The 18,111-nt window shown below is 42.7% G+C and overlaps 1 protein-coding gene across 2 annotated transcripts in view; it reads right to left on the bottom strand.

The window, feature by feature from the left end:
• Positions 1–18,111, bottom strand: part of scube1 (signal peptide, CUB domain, EGF-like 1) — a 119,568-nt gene that overhangs the window by 41,202 nt on the left and 60,255 nt on the right. Inside the window, exons 5-7 of one of the 2 annotated variants that reach the window (XM_086268895.1) lie at positions 10,436–10,564; positions 8,314–8,430; positions 3,524–3,613 (exon numbers count right to left, since the gene is read on the bottom strand). In XM_086268895.1, the coding sequence (XP_086125021.1) occupies positions 3,524–3,613; positions 8,314–8,430; positions 10,436–10,564 (336 nt within the window). The remainder of the gene's footprint in view (positions 1–3,523; positions 3,614–8,313; positions 8,431–10,435; positions 10,565–18,111) is intronic. The other variant, XM_086268896.1, reaches the window with a different exon arrangement.

The raw sequence follows: 18,111 nt of genomic DNA, 5'->3' as shown, positions 1-18,111 counted from the left end.
TTGTGTGCACAAGCAGTGTACCAAGCATTACAGTTGATGAAGTTAATATTCATTATTCAGGTTATATTCATTTACTTAGTCAATTACAAGAAGACCCTGCGATGTGCACAGCTGCTCCCTTTGATTATTCAGTATCACGTCCATACATCAGATATGGACTCTAAAAACCCCAAGAAAGTGATATATACAAATTATAGAGGTTTCCTTCAAACATTCAAACTTAAGCGATGCCTCTGGTCAGAATTCTTTTAAAAAATGTAAATTTAGAATTCTGCAAGTGACACGTCTATTAATGTGTCAGTAGCCTAAAACACGCCATTTAGTATGGCTGCTCCGAGTAAAGTTAAAAATGTTCTCCTCATTGCTAAGCATTCAGAACTGCTTTTGCCAGTGTGGTTAACAGGGGTCACATCTTTTTCCTTGTGTCTTGTGTATTTGTGCACATTTTAAAGGCTTGTTATGTTTCTTAGAGCACTGTTTGTTGCTGGAATGTGAGCTAATCCCTCAAAAACACGCCCAAGTCCCTGACAGCCTCACATAGTGATCATCCCCCAGCTCCATTTATTAAAAAATACTGGCAACTGCCAGTGCTACCCCTCAGCCTCCTAACAGACGCACCTAAGGTATCAACTACAAAATCTTACGTCACCTTGTTCTCAAGTTGTAGCATTCACAAACGTTGGCGTCCACGTCACCTGGTGTGGGGATGATAATACCCCATGTAAAGCCTAGCTCAGCCCAGTAGAGCTATTTTGTAGTATATTTATATTTTACATAATTTTAATATTTGACCATAAACATATATATGCTTATACTTGTTGATGTGGCCATTTTTAAAACTGCTATTGTTGAGAGGAGGCTGGAAGATGATACAGACTGAAGAAGAGTCCAGCTTCAGCTGTCAGGATTACAACAGGCCACACAGGAGAAGAGGAATAAAAGGTAAAACAGTTGTACATACATATCTGTTACACTCCTTACATATTAACACTGACTGCTGTTGCCAACTCTTTCCATGAGAGGAGGACACATCTCCTATTTATTTAAGCTGGGGAGCATAAAACTGTGCATGCTAAAGCAGAAAGGATTAGGACCTGCTGCACTGCTGTAAAAAGGGACTCGACAAGATCCACTGTCGATCCTGCGGTGGCCATGTTACTGAGCTATGTATAGAAACACCAGTGTTGGGGAGTAACGGAATACATGTGCCGCCGTTACATATTTAAAATACTAAATATGAGTAACTGTATTCCGTTACAGTTACTCTCATTGAGTAACGTAACAGAATACGTTCCAAAATACATTTTGGGGCATGTAATCTGTAATCTGTACTGGGATACATTTTAAAAGTAACCTTCCCAACACTGATAAACACACACATAAACACACATAAACACACATGACACACGATCAACTGTGATGATTTCCCTTGTAGCACCATTTATTTATTTATTTTTACATTTTGCTCTCTCCTGTACCTGATCCACTTTTAGCTGCTCATACAATATTAACACCATGAGCTGTCACAGAATGATTTAAGCCTAGTCTCTTTCCTCCCTATTTCCCCTCTCCCTCTCCTTATGGCTCGTTTTAGCAGCACATTTTCATTAGAGCCTCGGCTGCAGCTCGATCAGTCTTAAACACTGTGTCATCTGCAACAACGAGGGTGGACACTGCAGCACCATTTCTCTCAGAAGCAGAGAGAAAAATGATAGTAGTGTCAAATCTAACATACTGATGCTCTCAGACAGTTTCAGTGCAGCAGTGGTGAGGTCTCTGTGCTCTAAGGAAGCACATATACATATTTATGCTCACAGATCTGAAGGAAGCATGTGAGGTATTAATGTTTTACAGAATTAGGGTCATGTTTAGGACCAGGCTAATATCACTCTATGATATGTTAGGGCACAAATCAGCATTTATCAGTGTCAGTCAAATTTTAATTCAACAGCAGTTATTATCAGGAATTGACTTGTCACGTCAGATGGGTTCTTAGTATTTAGTTTGGTTTGGGTAACACATGTTTCACCTGCTGTTTGCTGTAAATCTAGTCTCAATAGAGACTTTGGACATGGAGCTGTCCAACACGACTTATTTCAGCTCTTATGGGAGTCTGCTGCATGGTTATTATTGGTCCAGCCGATATGGTTAATGGTTAAAAGCTAAAATGGAAAGATCTTGTTGACAACCAGCTAGGCATCAAAAAAGGAAAGAGTAGATCTTTATTACACATGACATGAATGAATTAGAGGCGCTGCTTGTTACAGAATCGTGTTTCTCTGTGGAGGTTTGTGCCATTCCAGCGTGGCATACATGACAGACTTTCAGCAAACCTGTAACACTACTTTTGGGGCAAAATCAGAAGAGGAGGCTTGCTGATATGACAAGAGATGAAGCAAGGTTTAGAATGTGAGCAAATCAAATATTTGGTAAAAAGATGAATGGGAGCGGAGAGAAAATGGAAGAAAAGCTAAAGAGGAATGAGGAAGCCTGCGAAACCCAATTTTCCATCCTTGCTTCAAGCCACAGTGGCCAGAACCTGCTTAAAGAAAACTCGTGTAAGTTTGAAACATGTTTTAATGGACCACAGAGTATACAGGACATTTGGTAACAGCAGGACTTTAAGTTGCTCGACTCCTGTCTGAGAAACAAAAAGACCCCAGGCATTGAATTAGAGTAGAAATGTGTTGCTTCAGAAAAGGCACATCTTGACTGATCCACCCATTTGATTTGGTGAAAGTCTGATTGATTGAGGTGCTACAAAGTCATTTTAAAGGTGTTAAAGTAACCACGCTTGATGGTAGGCTCCAAACCTTCATTAACTCAATCGTAGTTTGATGTTTTTAGCCCACCCTTGGTGTTTTTGGAATTAATTACAATTGGGATTAAGATTAGTGGCTCCAAAATTTTCACCAATAGCACAGACGCTGATCTGCAATAAATTTAAAGGCGGAATAGATGGATACATCCTCAAAGTGGTACAAACCATCACTGAACCATCAATGTGAACCAGGGATCTGGCTGCTACAGTTTCACAGCCTCTTACCTCTTCGATGGCTACGGTTATGAGAACGTTCTGCTAAGTACAGCTGGAACCTTTTATGCTACACTTGTGTCAACATGGGGAAAGTTGGGTCTATGACCTTTATTTTTCTATAAAGCCTTTTGTTTTGGAGCATCAGTAATCAGAAATACAGGAAGTGGAAAACAAAACATTTGGAGTATAACTGGGAAAGTAAATGTTAGTCACTGAGAAAACCTTCGAGGCCTCCAGAGGTTTGAAAAGTAGAGTTATTCAGTGAGACTTGTTTTACCCGTGTTTTTAAATCTCATCAGATATGAGAAAAAAAATAAAGCAAACTGTGACTGTGGGGGTAGATGCAGTGAGCCCCGAAGGGTTTCCAATTTTCTCTTGATAAAATTTAGTTAGAGAGGAGAAGGAGAAGGGCGCGGATAGGAGTAGAGTCGGGAATACAAGCACAAGCGCCATAGCAACACATAGAAAGAGGAAGAAAAGAGTTACCCATAAGTAGCCGCCGTTTCACCCGCTTGTCCACATCAGCTACTGACGTGGCATTGAACTCAGAGCTCTCAATTGCAGCCTCATCTTTCTCTAAAACACAAGTAACAAGGGGACAAACAGTGAGCAGCAGGTTAATGAGAAGCCCAAATGACCAGACCTTCAGCCCCTCTTGGCGTTTGAGCAAAAAACCAAAGCCAAGAAGCAAGAAGCGATGAAGAGGCGCCAAAATCCCTGTTAGAGTGTTAATCCCCAAACAAATGATGAACCCCCAGAGCAAATTAAAAGAACAAAACAAAATGAAATGAAAATGATCAGTATCAGTGTGGAGCTTTCAAAATGAAGCGGTAGGTAGACAATAGGTAGGGAAGGGAAGGAGCTTCAGGGCCCACATATGAGTAGATTTGTTTAATGATAGCGGTGTGGGGTTTTAGGGGTGGGATGGGGTTGGGATGAACAGTGGGATCGGGGTTTATTTCTTTGATGGAGCTTCTGTCTTAGACCAGCCATGCTTTGTCAGCAATGATTTCCTCACATTAGGATGGAGGGACACGAGAAAGAGAGGGAGGGGAAGTCACTCGTGGAACATGTTCGAGACGAGCTGCCTTAAACGTGGGCACAGAGACGAGAGGGATGACAAGAAAGAGCAGAAAGAGTGATGCACAAGAGGTCACAGGGTGGAAGGAGTTGCCTGAAGAACTGAGCAAAGATGAGATGATTGAGAGGGAATGAAAAACACAGAAGAGCAGAGAAAGAAGAAAAACATCAGTCCCATCATGCCCCACAGTGGGAGAGCTATATGAAGGAAGGAGGTCTGAAGGGATGGGGATTGAAGGGGGTGTAAGGAGAGCATGCAGAGAAACAAAAAACAGGAGGAGGTAGTCTGGGGGCAGCGCTGGTTGCCTGTTTGTCTATGGCACATGTCACAACTGGCTTTAACAGTCAACGCTGGAAAAACCACATTCCCAAAGGCTGGGCAGCGGAGGTGGGGTGGGGGTGGAAGAAGGCAGTCGGATGGCTGTTAAAGAGGCATGCATGTGCTGCATTGGGGATGGTAGGTTTGGCGATGAGCAGGAGAGGGAGGTGGTCTTTTATTGGGCTTGAGCCATTAAGGCCTGAATGAGCATCTCTGTGAATGCACGCCACTCGCTTCAAAAAGGACAGGCCTTGGATGTACATGCTCGGTCTCATGAGGTGTGGATGGGGGAAAGGGGCATAGATAAGGGGGCAATTAACGTCTGCCTCAGCCTGCGACCATTTTCTCCCTCTCCTCTCAGGCACATGATGGACAAAGTGGAGGGCTCTCTGAAGCACACTCAGGGATGAATGCAGGCTTTTCTGGTGCTGAGCTAGTGGATAAAATGTAGTTATTTGAATGTGTGTGAGTGCCGAAGCAAGAGCTGCTGCATACCATCTCTTGTGTGAAATAATCTGTCAGAGTGGGAGACATAGTGGATGTGGATGTGTCAGACAGGTTTAGAAGGGGTTGAGGGAGAGAGGTCCCAGCCACTCATCCCTAAAGAGTCTATGGGACTAAGTGGTGGTCGAAGTCCCATAGAGAGGGGAGTTGCTTTAGAGAGCCAGACCTACAGAGAATGAGGAGTGGGAAGAATTGAACCACTCTACTACTACAGCGAGGAGGAGATGGTAAAACCAGTGCACTGGGGACGAAACAGAAGGACCAGTGTTGCTACAAACAACAGCAGCAGCAGCAAAAGAAAAGTCCTTCAATTAAAAAAGAAAGAAAATTGAAAGGAAAAAGAACAAAAGTGAATTACAGGCTCTCCTATGCAGCTGAGCAAGCAAACAAACAGCCAGACAGATTAATGAAAGACAAACGGTCGATGTGGCATGTGAGTGACGCATGCAGCAGGAATGGCAGGTAATAAAGTGAGGATGGGTGAACCCTCCAAGTCCCTTTTCCTCGGTTAACATGTATGGAGCAAGAACAGGTACAAGTGGATGGAGTTGCAGCGACTTTGGTTTTTAACCAGTCTGTGAGATGGAGGGTGAGGAGGTAGTGAGAGAGCTGGAGGAGGAGGTTAGCTTTGCTTTTATGGGAGCTTTCTCTAAGATCAGGCTGCAATTGAGATTTCCATTTTTAACCACAGAGTCTAACAAAAGGTCCCCCAACCCATAGTCACTCTTTCCTCTCGTGCACTGAGGATTAATCCCCATATCCACCTGATTCGGTTTGAACATGGTTGCTCAGACAAGACAGGCAATCAGGTACTATCACCAGAAAGCAGGAGGAGGGAGGAGGAAGAAGGAACAGAGGAGTAGCGCTATATAGAAAGGGTCAAAGGGGGTGGGGGTTAAAGGTAGGCCCATAAAGCAGTTGGGACACTCAGACAGAGGGGGTCCTTGCTTTGATCAAAAAATGAAGAGAGAGACAGACAGAGAGAGAAAACACACAAGACACTGGGAAAAGAGGGAGAGAAGTGTTCCCGCTCTCATTTTGCTTCCTCTTCACAGCCTTTTCTTCATCGAGTGTTCCAGTTCTTCAGAGCAGCTGGAAGGAAAAAGGGTTAGTGGCAATCAAAACCCGGCGCTGCTGAAGAGCAGCACAGCAACCTGCTCCAGTGTTAAGGCTGAGAGACAGCGAGGCAGGTGTGTCCAGTGTTCAAACACAGCCATCAAAATGTCATCAGATAATTATGTGTTCACCAGTGTTCACAGACACGACTGACCACAGACTCATCAGCTCATCTGTAACATTAAATATGAAATCACACTTTAGGTTTTAACCTCTCCTTGATGTATACGTGTTGTGTTCACCGAGGTTCAGCTGGCAGTTAAAAACCACCTGTGAGCCACAGTCACACAGTCTCATCCGAAGCTCTGAACTCGATTGCTAATAATCCAAGGATTTCTGTCTGGAAACATACTTTGACCTTTTCTGGAGTTCCAAACAGCCACATAAGACTCATTTTGCTATCCTTAACTTTCCAAATATGAGGATCTTCCAGCTTTCAGATGTCAACCTCCGTCTCGTAATACACATAAACGCCTGGGTTTTTGTCCTATTTTCTTTAGCTGACTGGGATATTGTCATTGCTTTTGATCAGCAGCTCTTTTAGCAGGAGACACAGAGATTTTTCCTGTGCACCAATTTAACTTGAACAGATGGTCTCTGCTCTCATTTACTCTGAGCCAAAGTGAAGCTTCTTCCTTAAAACTTTAAATAACTAAGAACAGCAACTGAAAATACTAACTATGCTTAATAATTCACTCCCCAAAATTAAATAATTTTCACAAATATTACACAAGAATGGTCATTTTAAGGACTGTATCTAGTGTGCCATTTCCTTCGTGCAAACAGTGAAAACGTTGTTTATTCCGTACTGTAAGACACCGGAATATCTGCGCTGCTCACAGTCCAAGCTAGCCAACACAGGAATCTACCATGCAAAGTGTTTGAGAATCATGAGAGGCCACCTTCACGTCCTACTGCAAATCCTTACAGTAGCGACATTGATTTAAGTACACTGAGGACCCTGACGATTATTAGAATATGTAATCTGATGATCAAAAATACAAGTGATCATGTGTGTAACAGCAGCACTTGTACCCATATACTTAAATTACGACAAGCTCTGATAAACATGCTCTGAGAGCCGGGTTGTAGTGATGAAAACTGCTTTCAGGTTTAGCAAAGTTTCTTAAATTTAAGTCAACAGTAAGAAGGAAAAGCTCTGAATGGCTTCACATACCTGGAATGCCTTATTCATGCTTTACTGATCGGAGAGCGAGTGAGATGAAAATGAATCTCCTCTAAGCAAAAACCAGGATGTGTACAAATGATCTGTGTGAGCAGAGACAGCTCCCTACTGCTCGCTGACTGAGCTCATTACTTCTGATATAATGAATGTGATTATTATTCAATATGTGTTTAAAATATGTCACCACTGTTTCCTCGGTCCTGACATGTTACTGCTGGCATGCTTAATAAATACGAACTTTAGCTCTCCTAAATAAGCTTGGATACACTAGCAGAGTTGGGTTTGAAAATCATTGCACTGAATCTTTCATTTGCATTTTACATGTTTTTGGGAAAAAAACATTTATTTGTGCTTCTTCAATTATATAAAAAAGCAGAGTTATTTTAATTTGTTACACTATATTCTCTCTTGTCTTACTGTGTGTGTGTGTGTGTGTGTGTGTGTGTGTGTGTGTGTGTGTGTGTGTGTGTGTGTGTGTGTGTGTGTGTGTGTGTGTGTGTGTGAACTTTTACTCTCACACAAGCATATTTAATCTTACAGTATCACATTTCTTATTTATATAAACCATCACTGACGGTGTCAGTGGTTCTAACTATGCTAACAACATGTTCAGATATGATTCCCAAACAGTGGAGTATATTATAAATTCACAGTAAGTTTGACAAATGACCTGAAAACTTTAAGTAGTCCTGGAAGTATGAGTCACAGTCAGGTCTGCAACTATGATTAACTGTACATGTATCGCAGTGTTCCCTTCCTGTCGAAGCCCAAAACATTAGTAGAAATTCTCATCAAAGCTTTGAATCCATCGTCTTTTTTAAGGTCTGTGTGAAAAGCTTCCTCGCTCCCTCGTGTTCACAGAGCTTAAGTACGGTAAGGTTGAGGCAGTATGGGGGAAGAACTTTTAGGTGATCTGTCTGTTGACTCACCAGCTCCAACCCCCCGTACATGTTACTCTTTGTTCTAAGCTATAAAACTGTCTGAGGCCTTCCATTATACAGCAGATGTTACAGTCAGGCAGCTGTGAGAGCTTCGGGGTGTGTGTAGAGAAACTCGGTGGCTGTCACTCACCAATGCAGGTCTTGCTGTCTGAGTGCAGGGCATACTTCTGGTGGCAGCCACACACAGGCCCCGTGTCTGTGTCGTTGCATGTGTGCTGGCAACCGCCATTTCCATAGTTACAGGTCACTGAAGATAACACAGACATCAGCTCTCTTTAGAGTTTATAATACAGTGCCAGTGTTCATTTACTTGTTTATTTGTCTATATTTGTTTACATTACTGATCTCTGGTCATTTGTGCTGTAAGACGCAATCAGATTTATGCTGGTCAACAAGTCAGCGTGAGTGAGAGGACAGAGAGAGAGCTAGAGGAGAATACACTGAGTGGGAATTAGATGGGATGGTAGCAGAAAAGGGAGAAGAAGTAAAAAAGAGAGGGAGCAAAAAGTTATTACGGTGGAAGAAAGGGCGAGAGAGAGGAAACGCATACTGAAGCATAAAGACATGGAGGAGAGAGAGAGACGGGATGTAACGGACGGAGAGGAGACTGAGCATCATGTTCAAATCATTTCCGTAGCAGTTTCTATATGTTGCTGTTTCTGAAACGACCGGACATTTTAAATACAAATACGCACAAAAAACAAGAAACCATCAATATTTGTCTGCCTAAGATCTGATATGTTTTACTCTTTCATCCACCTCAGCCTGGATGGAAAGCTAGCTTTATGGCTCCACAATAACATCAGAGTACCTCCTTCTTATTTGCAGCACAGGAGCTTTGTCTCTATAAGGGCACAGGAAGAACTGACTGTGTTGGTGATTGCCATCCTGGCTGCTGCCAGGGCCTAAGGAGCTTGGAAAGAAAAGTGTCTGGACTTTTTTAAGTTTCTTGAAGACGTTTCATCCAAGAAGCTTCTTCAGTTTTAAGAGCAATTGGTGGAGAGTCCCAGATTTAAGCCCTATGGGAGTGTCCCCAAGGGGGTCACGGACCCCCTATTGATCCTCCACCTAGTCACTTGGTTATGAGAGGTGAAACGTCTTCAAGAAACTTAAAAATGTCCAGACGCTTTTCTTTCCAAGCTCCTTAGACTACGATGACCTGGATGAAGCTTCACAGACCAAACAGTGATTACTTACGTGCACTGAATAAACTCTATACAAGACCAAAGGCTTGAGTTTGGTCATTAACCGTTCAGGGAAAGTAAAGTAAATCTTCCTGTAGTACTCAGGAACAGTGTCTGGTCTTAGTATCTAGCAGAGAAATTCAGTTTCAGCTTTTGTTCCTTGGAACATAAAAACAATCACCTATGAATTCCTATGTTATCATTTTTCCATCATTTTCAGGTCCTCCTATTTTGCCGAGTGTTCACAGGTCACAAAAACCAAGTGTAAATAGAAAAACTTAGATCCTTAAGACTCTTCATCCTGTGTCGATTAAGAACATCAAACATAGAGAACTGGAAATGCGATTAACAGGCATAAGAATGACAGAGGAAAGTGAGGTCTGTGCGTCTGTATGTGTGATGCTGGAGGCTTTGCAGTCTGCCAGTTCTTTCATCACTCATTTACTACCGTCCACTGCTGCCATGCTCAACAGGCCAGCACAGCACCGGGTCCCTTGCCGCTAATGAAATATTACCACAGTGGGGGAAACATTAGAGCTTTTTTGAGGCTTTCAAAATCTTAATACTCTCACTGCCTAAAAGTATAGCGAGATGATTTGCCAAACATTGTAAGTGAAAGCTCACTTTCCCCCATCAAAAACAGCAGCCCAAAATTCTCTAGGTGCGAGGAGTGAGAAACAGGAACTGAGTTGCAAAAGGACATGAAATCGCTCTTCTGAATCCTTCAGCACCTTCAGCTTGGCTTGAAACGCTTAGCTGATTTTGGTATTAAATGTCCAACCGTATATTTTACCACGGGAGGCCCGGTGGAATTGGTCCATTCATTGCTATTGCAGATGTTTATAACAGGAACATTTTGATCCTTCGTGGCACTAATACATCACCTCAATAAAATCAGGTCTATAAAACAAAGTGATAACACCTTGCTGTCATGTGAATTGTAAAATACAACGACAAGCACACATCTATGAAAAACGTATGTAGACTTAAAGGCACGCTGTGTCAGTGAGTTGACACGGACACTGTGTGCGTCGGTTTGGGTAAGTGAAGGTCAAATGTGATACATACATGTGCAGTCCTTCTGATTTTTGGCCAGCTCAAAGCCAGGACGGCATTCACACGACACGCCGCCTTTCCCCGGAGCTTCCCTGCAGATGTGGGCGCAGCCGTGGTCCTTGTTCATGCAGTTCATTCCATCTGGGTGGGAACACGGAGAATATTTAACACTTTACATAAAGAAAGCTTTTTTACCTGATTATACAGAAGCGAGAGGACAGTCCTGATCTTGACTGACTTAGCCCCTCAGTCTGAAACAAGCCTTTTTAGCTTTAATGAATTCTACTATTTGAAACTACTTTCTATGGGCAGAAATCTGTGCCATCAGACACTGAATTTGAATAAGTTAAATGTGAATTTGAATCGCTTGGATTGAATCTGAATTATAACTTGAATAAATGCTTTTAAAAGCTGAATATGAATTATCCTAATTTGAAATTCAATTTATTGGTTTGAAAATGATCATCACTAAATTGAAATTGAATTTTATATTTTGGAAATGAATTCATTTGCTTTGAAACTGCATTTTACCCTTTAAAAATTTAGCTCTTGAATAATTTCAGATTCACTTCTCACCGTTCAGTTTCAGTTCCAAAATTCAGTTTTTGGGACTTACATCCGGAGTAATGAGCGCAGATTAATAGAACTACGTTTTACTAGCGGACCGAAAGTGTTACTGACGGGAATCTACAGCGTCTTGAGCTGAATTAAGACTTCAGAAGTCATTCGTCATGTCGAATGACCAGCGGATAAACTCTCAGGTTGGTAATAAATGTAAAATGGTAAATGGCCTGTATTTATATAGCGCTTTACTAGTCCCTAAGGACCCCAAAGCGCTTTACATATCCAGTCATCCACCCATTCACGCACACATTCACACACTGGTGATGGCAGCTACATTGTAGCCACAGCCACCCTGGGGCGCACTGACAGAGGCGAGGCTGCCGGACACTGGCGCCACCGGGCCCTCTGACCACCACCAGTAGGCAACGGGTGAAGTGTCTTGCCCAAGGACACAACGACCAAGACTGTCCAAGCCGGGGCTCGAACCGGCAACCTTCCGATTACATAAATAAATGTATTACAAGAACAAGCGTCATGTTAACAAATGATAGCCGTACAGTAGCATTACAAAATGCAAAAAGGAGCCTTGAGTGTTAAACCCATATTACTCCAAAGGTGGTTTTTAGTTGTCTAGCTGACTATCCCGATTCCTCTGCTGACATCCTTCACCAACTTCATCATCCTTACACCCTTAATCACAGCTGTAAAAATCCCACAGGGTGCCGTAATCACACACGGCAGGTCAGCCGCAGTATTAAAAGGAGACAGCAAGGAGACTTGTAACTGAAGAACTGTGGTTTCTCTGTTAGATGTGTTATATGTGACAGCAAGCCCAATCTTCAGGGTGAGCTGAACAGCCAAGGGTCATTAAACCGCTGCTTTTCTTTCCTAATGCTACGAGCCAGAATGATGCTATCTGAAACCTCATTCTCACACACGGTAGAATCTCGACACGTCTTCATCAGGACCAATTAAAGTCTACATGTCAATGCTTGACCCATCTCAGCTTCCACTAAGGCTTTTTCTTGTCAGCACTTACTATTTCTTTGTTCTAGTCTGTTCATCCATTCGTTCAATCACAGAGGTCTGCTTGATGTGCTCTTAGTCTACTCCTGGTGATTTACAGAGCACATTGTGGCAAGAATATGTGAAATAGGACAGGGGAGGAAGCAAAGAAGCAGAGGATGGAGGATCAAGTAGTGAGGAAAACGCCAGCCAAAGATATCACTGAGCTCTGGCAAGAAATGGGGAATTCGTTTGGGTTTGTGTCACAATCAACTGACTTTCTCTACAAAACAGAAGTTGAAAATTTGATAGGGGGCTTCAGTTTGAAAGAACGGTTTGTTTCATCCTCGTAAGAAGTTGTTTTTCTTGCATAGCTTTTTAGTGGCTGGTTGCTCATACGACTCCTTTCACTTAATAACTGTTGAACAGTCTTTATTCTCCTGAAATGGGAGTGATAATGAATGATTAATGATTTTTAACTGTACACTCTTAATTTGACTATTCAATCAAAGTGCAAAATCAAAAGCACTCATGCAGGAACATACATTTACATACATTTACATAGCTGACAAAGAGTAAAACCAAATCCACCTCACATCACATAATTCAGCCAGATTGGCTGGTACTGATATGCAGCCAAATCTGGACCCTGTACAACTCATAAAATTAGCAGACCAATGATGCTAGAGGGTAAAAAGCTCTGAACATATGCCAAAGCATGCATAGATCTTATTTGAAAACTAAATTCATAAGAAAGCACTGTTTCTACAACCGGTTTAAACTTTGGAGAAGTCAAATAAACGGAGAGAGAGCGAGAAGACGGACACAGGCCCGGCCGTCAGCACAATTGAGCCTAAAACAGCAAACAGAGCTGCGGGCGCGAACTGTGGCCAACATGACGAGGGGGTTAGGCTGCCTGGCTAAGCCTAGAGCTCACTGACACACTCAGTGTGCTGCATGGGTTACTGGTGAAAAACGGCGGAGGTTCATGGACCAGATCTTAAGACGTTAGAACTATAATAAGTGTATGAAAATAAAACAAAGGATTTTTTAAACCCATACGAGAAAATGATAACGGTTGAATCAATTCCCATTTTAAAAAAAGTTGCACCAATAATGGAACAGTTAGGTGAATAAACACAACCGTAAGAAGTCAAAATCCATAAAATCTAACTGAAATTTTCTGATAAAGCAACCCAACAAACACCTTGAGTGACTCCTGCAGTCTGAACAAGCTGTAACAAAGACTTTCACTCCTTGCGAGTATAGTTAGGTGATATTTGCGGAAGTTATGCAGATCAGCTGTTTATGTGGGCATAACAAAAAAACTACACACACACACAGCTGAAGCATGACTGAACGTCCCTTAACCAATGTGCTTTTTCAAAGGCATAAAGAATATTAATGCATTTAAAATATATATATATCTGACCTGACCTCTGACCTGTGGAGTCAGTGGTGCTTTGAAGTGAATAAAACACACCAAAAAACAATGATATGTGCTGCCTGTGCCAATTGTGACTGCATTTCTTCACTTAGCAGTGAAAAGGTAAAGAAAGGGTTGATCTTTCTTCTTTCCAGCTCAGTGTGCAGCTTTGTTTAGACAAAGAAGGTCAGCAGGTTTACAACTACTGAACGTCCTCGCTGGGAGCCCCAGAAGGTCCAGACAAAACACTGAGGCACATCCTCGTGGCCCTGTAGGAGCCCCCAGGATAGACTTTGCCTCTCACACAGGCTCTCCTCTGTCTCTTTTATTATCCTCTGTCTGTCTTTCTCTTTCACCTCTCTGCTTCTCTTTATCCAGCAGTCCTCACATCCCTCTCCTGCTCTCTCAGGAGGTCTGACTCCAGATGAGGTCCAAGCATATCACAGCCATGTTATTACAACCTGACTCTTGCAGCATTACACCCCAAAGCCCAAAAGTCTGGCTGGCAAAGTACAATCAGAGACAGAAAAAAAGGAAGGAATGAAGTGAAAGACAGAGATGGATAGAGGGAGACAAACTGAAGAAAGACGAGAGGAATGTGGAAAAAGAATGTTAGAAGAAAGGCGAGAGAGGGACGCAGAGCGGGATAATTTAGAGTCTCCGAGTTACTCTCCTCCCCGTTTCCTTTGAGGGTGATGAGGAATGAGGTGATGCTGACAGCGAGTCTCACAACCCGATCTCCCCACTAGGGACAAATACACATTTGACAGCTCAATTCAACTGTAGATGTTAAAGTTTCAATAATGTGAAACACCTATACAAATACGACATAAATGGAGTCTGGGAGCTAGTTCGGTCTGTCAGTTGAACTGTGTTCGCCCCAGTATGCTCACATTATGTACCAAACACACCCCTCCCAATTTAGCAGCCAATTCTCAATAAAAAGGACATTTCCCTGACATGTTTCTACATCCACCCACGCCACCAACACCCACCTTCACTTTGCCGCTCCAAGTGGATAACAACTCATTACTCCTCTGTTCAAATGTGTGGCATGTTCATGGGGAATGACGATGATCACTTCAAATGTGTCTTTTCTGACTGAACTATATTTATAAATCCCATGAGATTAATAGAAACACCTTTTTAAAGTGAATTTCTTTTGTCAGTTACTCAGGTTCAAACTGGACACCTGATAGATGAAAACGATTAGACTTAGTTTGGTCAGAGTTCTCATCTTTATGCACTCATTTAATTCTCCACTGTGTAAAAAACACCTAATATTAAGCAGTAAATTGATATCCACTTATTTAACAAAAACATGACCATTGTTCACTGGCAGCACTACTGGCATCACATTTAGTGACCACTGGTTTCCTAACCACTGGTTGGATTTCTTGATGACAGCCACTTCTCCTTTGTACAGATAGATATCCCATGTAAGGGCTTGGCCGTGCATGATAGTTCCTCTTCGTCTTCCTCATCGTTTTCTAGCTTCAGCTGCCCGAGGCTTTTCTGGAACAACTCATCTCGGGGATCATCATTCACTAATCGTGGCCCTCTCGCTTTCCATTGCTCATAGAACCTCTGGGTAAGACTTTTGAAGTGTTTTGGTCTTGATGTCAGTGGCATTTATTTCCTCCTGTGACCAGCTTATTATTCCAGATGGGTATCTGTTGACTGGTAGGGTGTATGTTCATCTTCACTGAGTCCCACGGAGTTCCTGATGAATGCTATTAGTGGACAATTTGTCTTGTACAGTGCCAAGAACTCCAGTATCCATGTTTTCTTGTAGTCAGTTCAAGTGGTGCTCAGATTGGTCTGCCTGGTCTTAGTGTCCTGACGTACCATCAACCAGTTTTTTAAGTTTGTGCTTCGGCTCTCTGGTGTTATTTTCAGTATCTGAACTATGTCCATGGATTGACTCATATACCTGCTTGGCTTGGTTTCTATGATGCCTAAGAGGAGCTTCCATGTTGTGGAGAGGCAGGTAATCAGCAGGTAGCTTAATGGTGTTACACCCTTTGGAGCTTCATGATCAAGATTGTTCTACTCTGTGTGAGCCAGTCTGAATGAGTATCTGGTATAAGCTGCCTCCTTATTTGTGCTGCCAGGCAATTATGGAGTGTTGTTTAGCTTCTTCAGCCAGTAGGCATGGATCATGTCAGGTCCTGGTGCACTCCAGATCTTCATTGCAGAGACGTGTTGTTGGATGTCTGCTCTTAGATCCACCAGCCATTGATGTGACAACTCTTTCCCTCAGATGTTCTTCCAGCTCTGGGTGGGTCTGCCCTTGTGTGATCCTTCCTTTGTAGCTGAGAGTACACCCTGAATGGATCTTTGGAGATCAAAGCTCCTCGGGGTGGCTGTAGCTCAGGTGGTAGAGCAGGTCAGCTAGTAATTGGAAGGGTTGTGGTTTGATCCCTGTCTCCTCCAGTCTGCACGCCACATGTTTTTGGACTTTGGGGCGATGGTGGCTCAAGAGTTGTGTGTTCGTCTTGTAATCGGAAGGTTGCCGGTTCGAGCCCCGGCTCGGACAGTCTTGGTCGTTGTGTCCTTGGGCGAGACACTTCACCTACCGCCTACTGGTGGTGGCCAGAGGGGCCGATGGTGCGATATGGCAGCCTCACCTCTGTCAGTCTGCCTCAGGGCCGCTGTGGCTACAACTGTAGCTGCCTCCACCAGTGTGTGAATGTGAGAGTGAATGAATAGTGGCATTGTAAAGTGGTTTGAGGGGTCCTGAAAAGCGCTATTTAAATGCAATCCATTATTATTATTATCATTATAAGATACTAACCCCAAGTTGCTCTCTGATGCATTCATCAGAATATATATGTGTGTGAATGTTAGAATAGATAGAAAGCACATTTTTGTTCTCTAGCATATCTCTTCAGCTTGTGGCCAGAGCTGGACCCTTTGTTTGGCAGTTTCAGTTATCTGTATCTTTTTGTATGTGTTTTTCATCCAGGACCTTCTGCATGATGCCCTTCTGCACCTCAGTTAACCAAATAATCTCCTTCCCTGATTTTGACTTCCAACCTTCTTCTCCATTGGGCGCCTCCTGCATCCTTAAACTTAAACCCAAGTGCTCCTAGGATTACTCTGGTAGTGGTGTATATGAGCCATATGGTTTCAGTGTTACATCGTCTATTTCAGCTCCACTGCTCTCTTCTATCAGGGCTGGATCATTATTTCCATACGTTGTCCAATGCGCTCTAGCCCCAACATCTCCAGCTTTCATAGTAGCTTTCGGCCATTGAAGTTACTGCACTGAGCAACTAGGTGCTTCTTGGTCATTGCTGATGTTGGCTTTCTACTCATCAAATCAAATCAAATCCCTTTTATCATCACATCACATGTGCAGGTACATTGGTACAGTACATGTGAGTGAAATTCTTGTGTGTGAGCTCCACAAGCAACAGAGGTGTGCAAAAATACAATAACACAAGAACAAGCAAAATATAGGAATGGCTAAATCTGAGAATTATATGAATAATATATGTACAATATAAGCTGTCTCTCAGTCTGCTGGTTCGGGACCAGATGCTGCAGAACCTCCTTCCTGATGGAAGTAGTCTGAACAGTTTCTGGCTGGGGTGACTGGAGTCCTTGATGATCCTCCCCGCTTTCCTCAGGCACCGCTTCCTGTAGATGTCCTGGAGGGAGGGAAGCTCACCTCCAATTATCCGTTCAGAGCACCGCACTACTCGCTGGAGAGCTTTGTGGTTGTAAGCGGTGCTGTTGCCGTACCAGGTGGTGATGCATCCAGTGAGGATGCTCTCAATGGCACATCCATAGTTCCCAAATGCATTGCACATAGACCCTCTCACTGGGTTAGCTGGTCCAGTATCATTGCATTACTTATTATCAGTCCTTGCCCATATATGCCTTGTTCCTTCCTCCTGACTCAACCTCTGTATACTTCAATGAGTAAAACTGGTCAGCTATGCTGGTTGTGGGTTATAAGAGAGTAATTCATGTTTTGTTTAGGCAGAGAAACATTAAATAGTCGGGGAGGTCCAATAACCCTGAGCCTGAAATTTTGTCATGCTTCCTGTACATCCCACAAAAGTGGTGAACATAACAGGGATTTCAGCCATAAGCTTTTAGCTTCTGCTAAGCTTATAAATGATAAAAATTCTGTTCACTTCATTGAGCTGGCAATATTGCGTCACTGTTTTTTTAAGAACTGTGGAAAAAAATTCCAGTTATTTGACATCTACACGGGCATTTTGTCCCCATTAGTGACTGTTGGTCCCCACAGTTATAGTAGCTTGCCAATCCTCACAAAGACAGACACACACACACACACACACACACACACACACACAAGTTTCCAGTTCAGTAGTCAGAAAACCACCCATAAAAGAAATCAAACAAACAGAAACAACCTCCACTTTAAAGAACACTTTTACATAAAAGCTTTGAAATCTGGGATATCAAACAGGAACAGTTTAAACAGTTTATATTGTTACAGTTTCCTCTTCAAAGAAAACCCAGTTGCAGACTAGCTAACAGAGCAGCTTGCCATCTGCAGTGCCTTGGGTACGGTTAAAGTCTATTTAGTGGTTTCAGTCGAGGAAATACTTCCAAAATGTTAAAAAAAAAACCCTCTATGCAAAACATCCTTTTAATTTTTCAAAGACATCAAACTTTGTTTTTGCTAACCCAGAAAATTATAAAACTAACCCTA

The sequence above is a fragment of the Aulonocara sp. 'chitande type north' Nkhata Bay genome, linkage group LG17 (genome assembly GCF_057382095.1).
Source record: "Aulonocara sp. 'chitande type north' Nkhata Bay isolate Kocher_YH1m ecotype deep benthic linkage group LG17, A_spYH_male_GT1.1, whole genome shotgun sequence".
Classification (NCBI taxonomy): Eukaryota; Metazoa; Chordata; class Actinopteri; order Cichliformes; family Cichlidae; genus Aulonocara; species Aulonocara sp. 'chitande type north' Nkhata Bay.
This window is presented reverse-complemented; position numbering and strand designations above follow the sequence as displayed.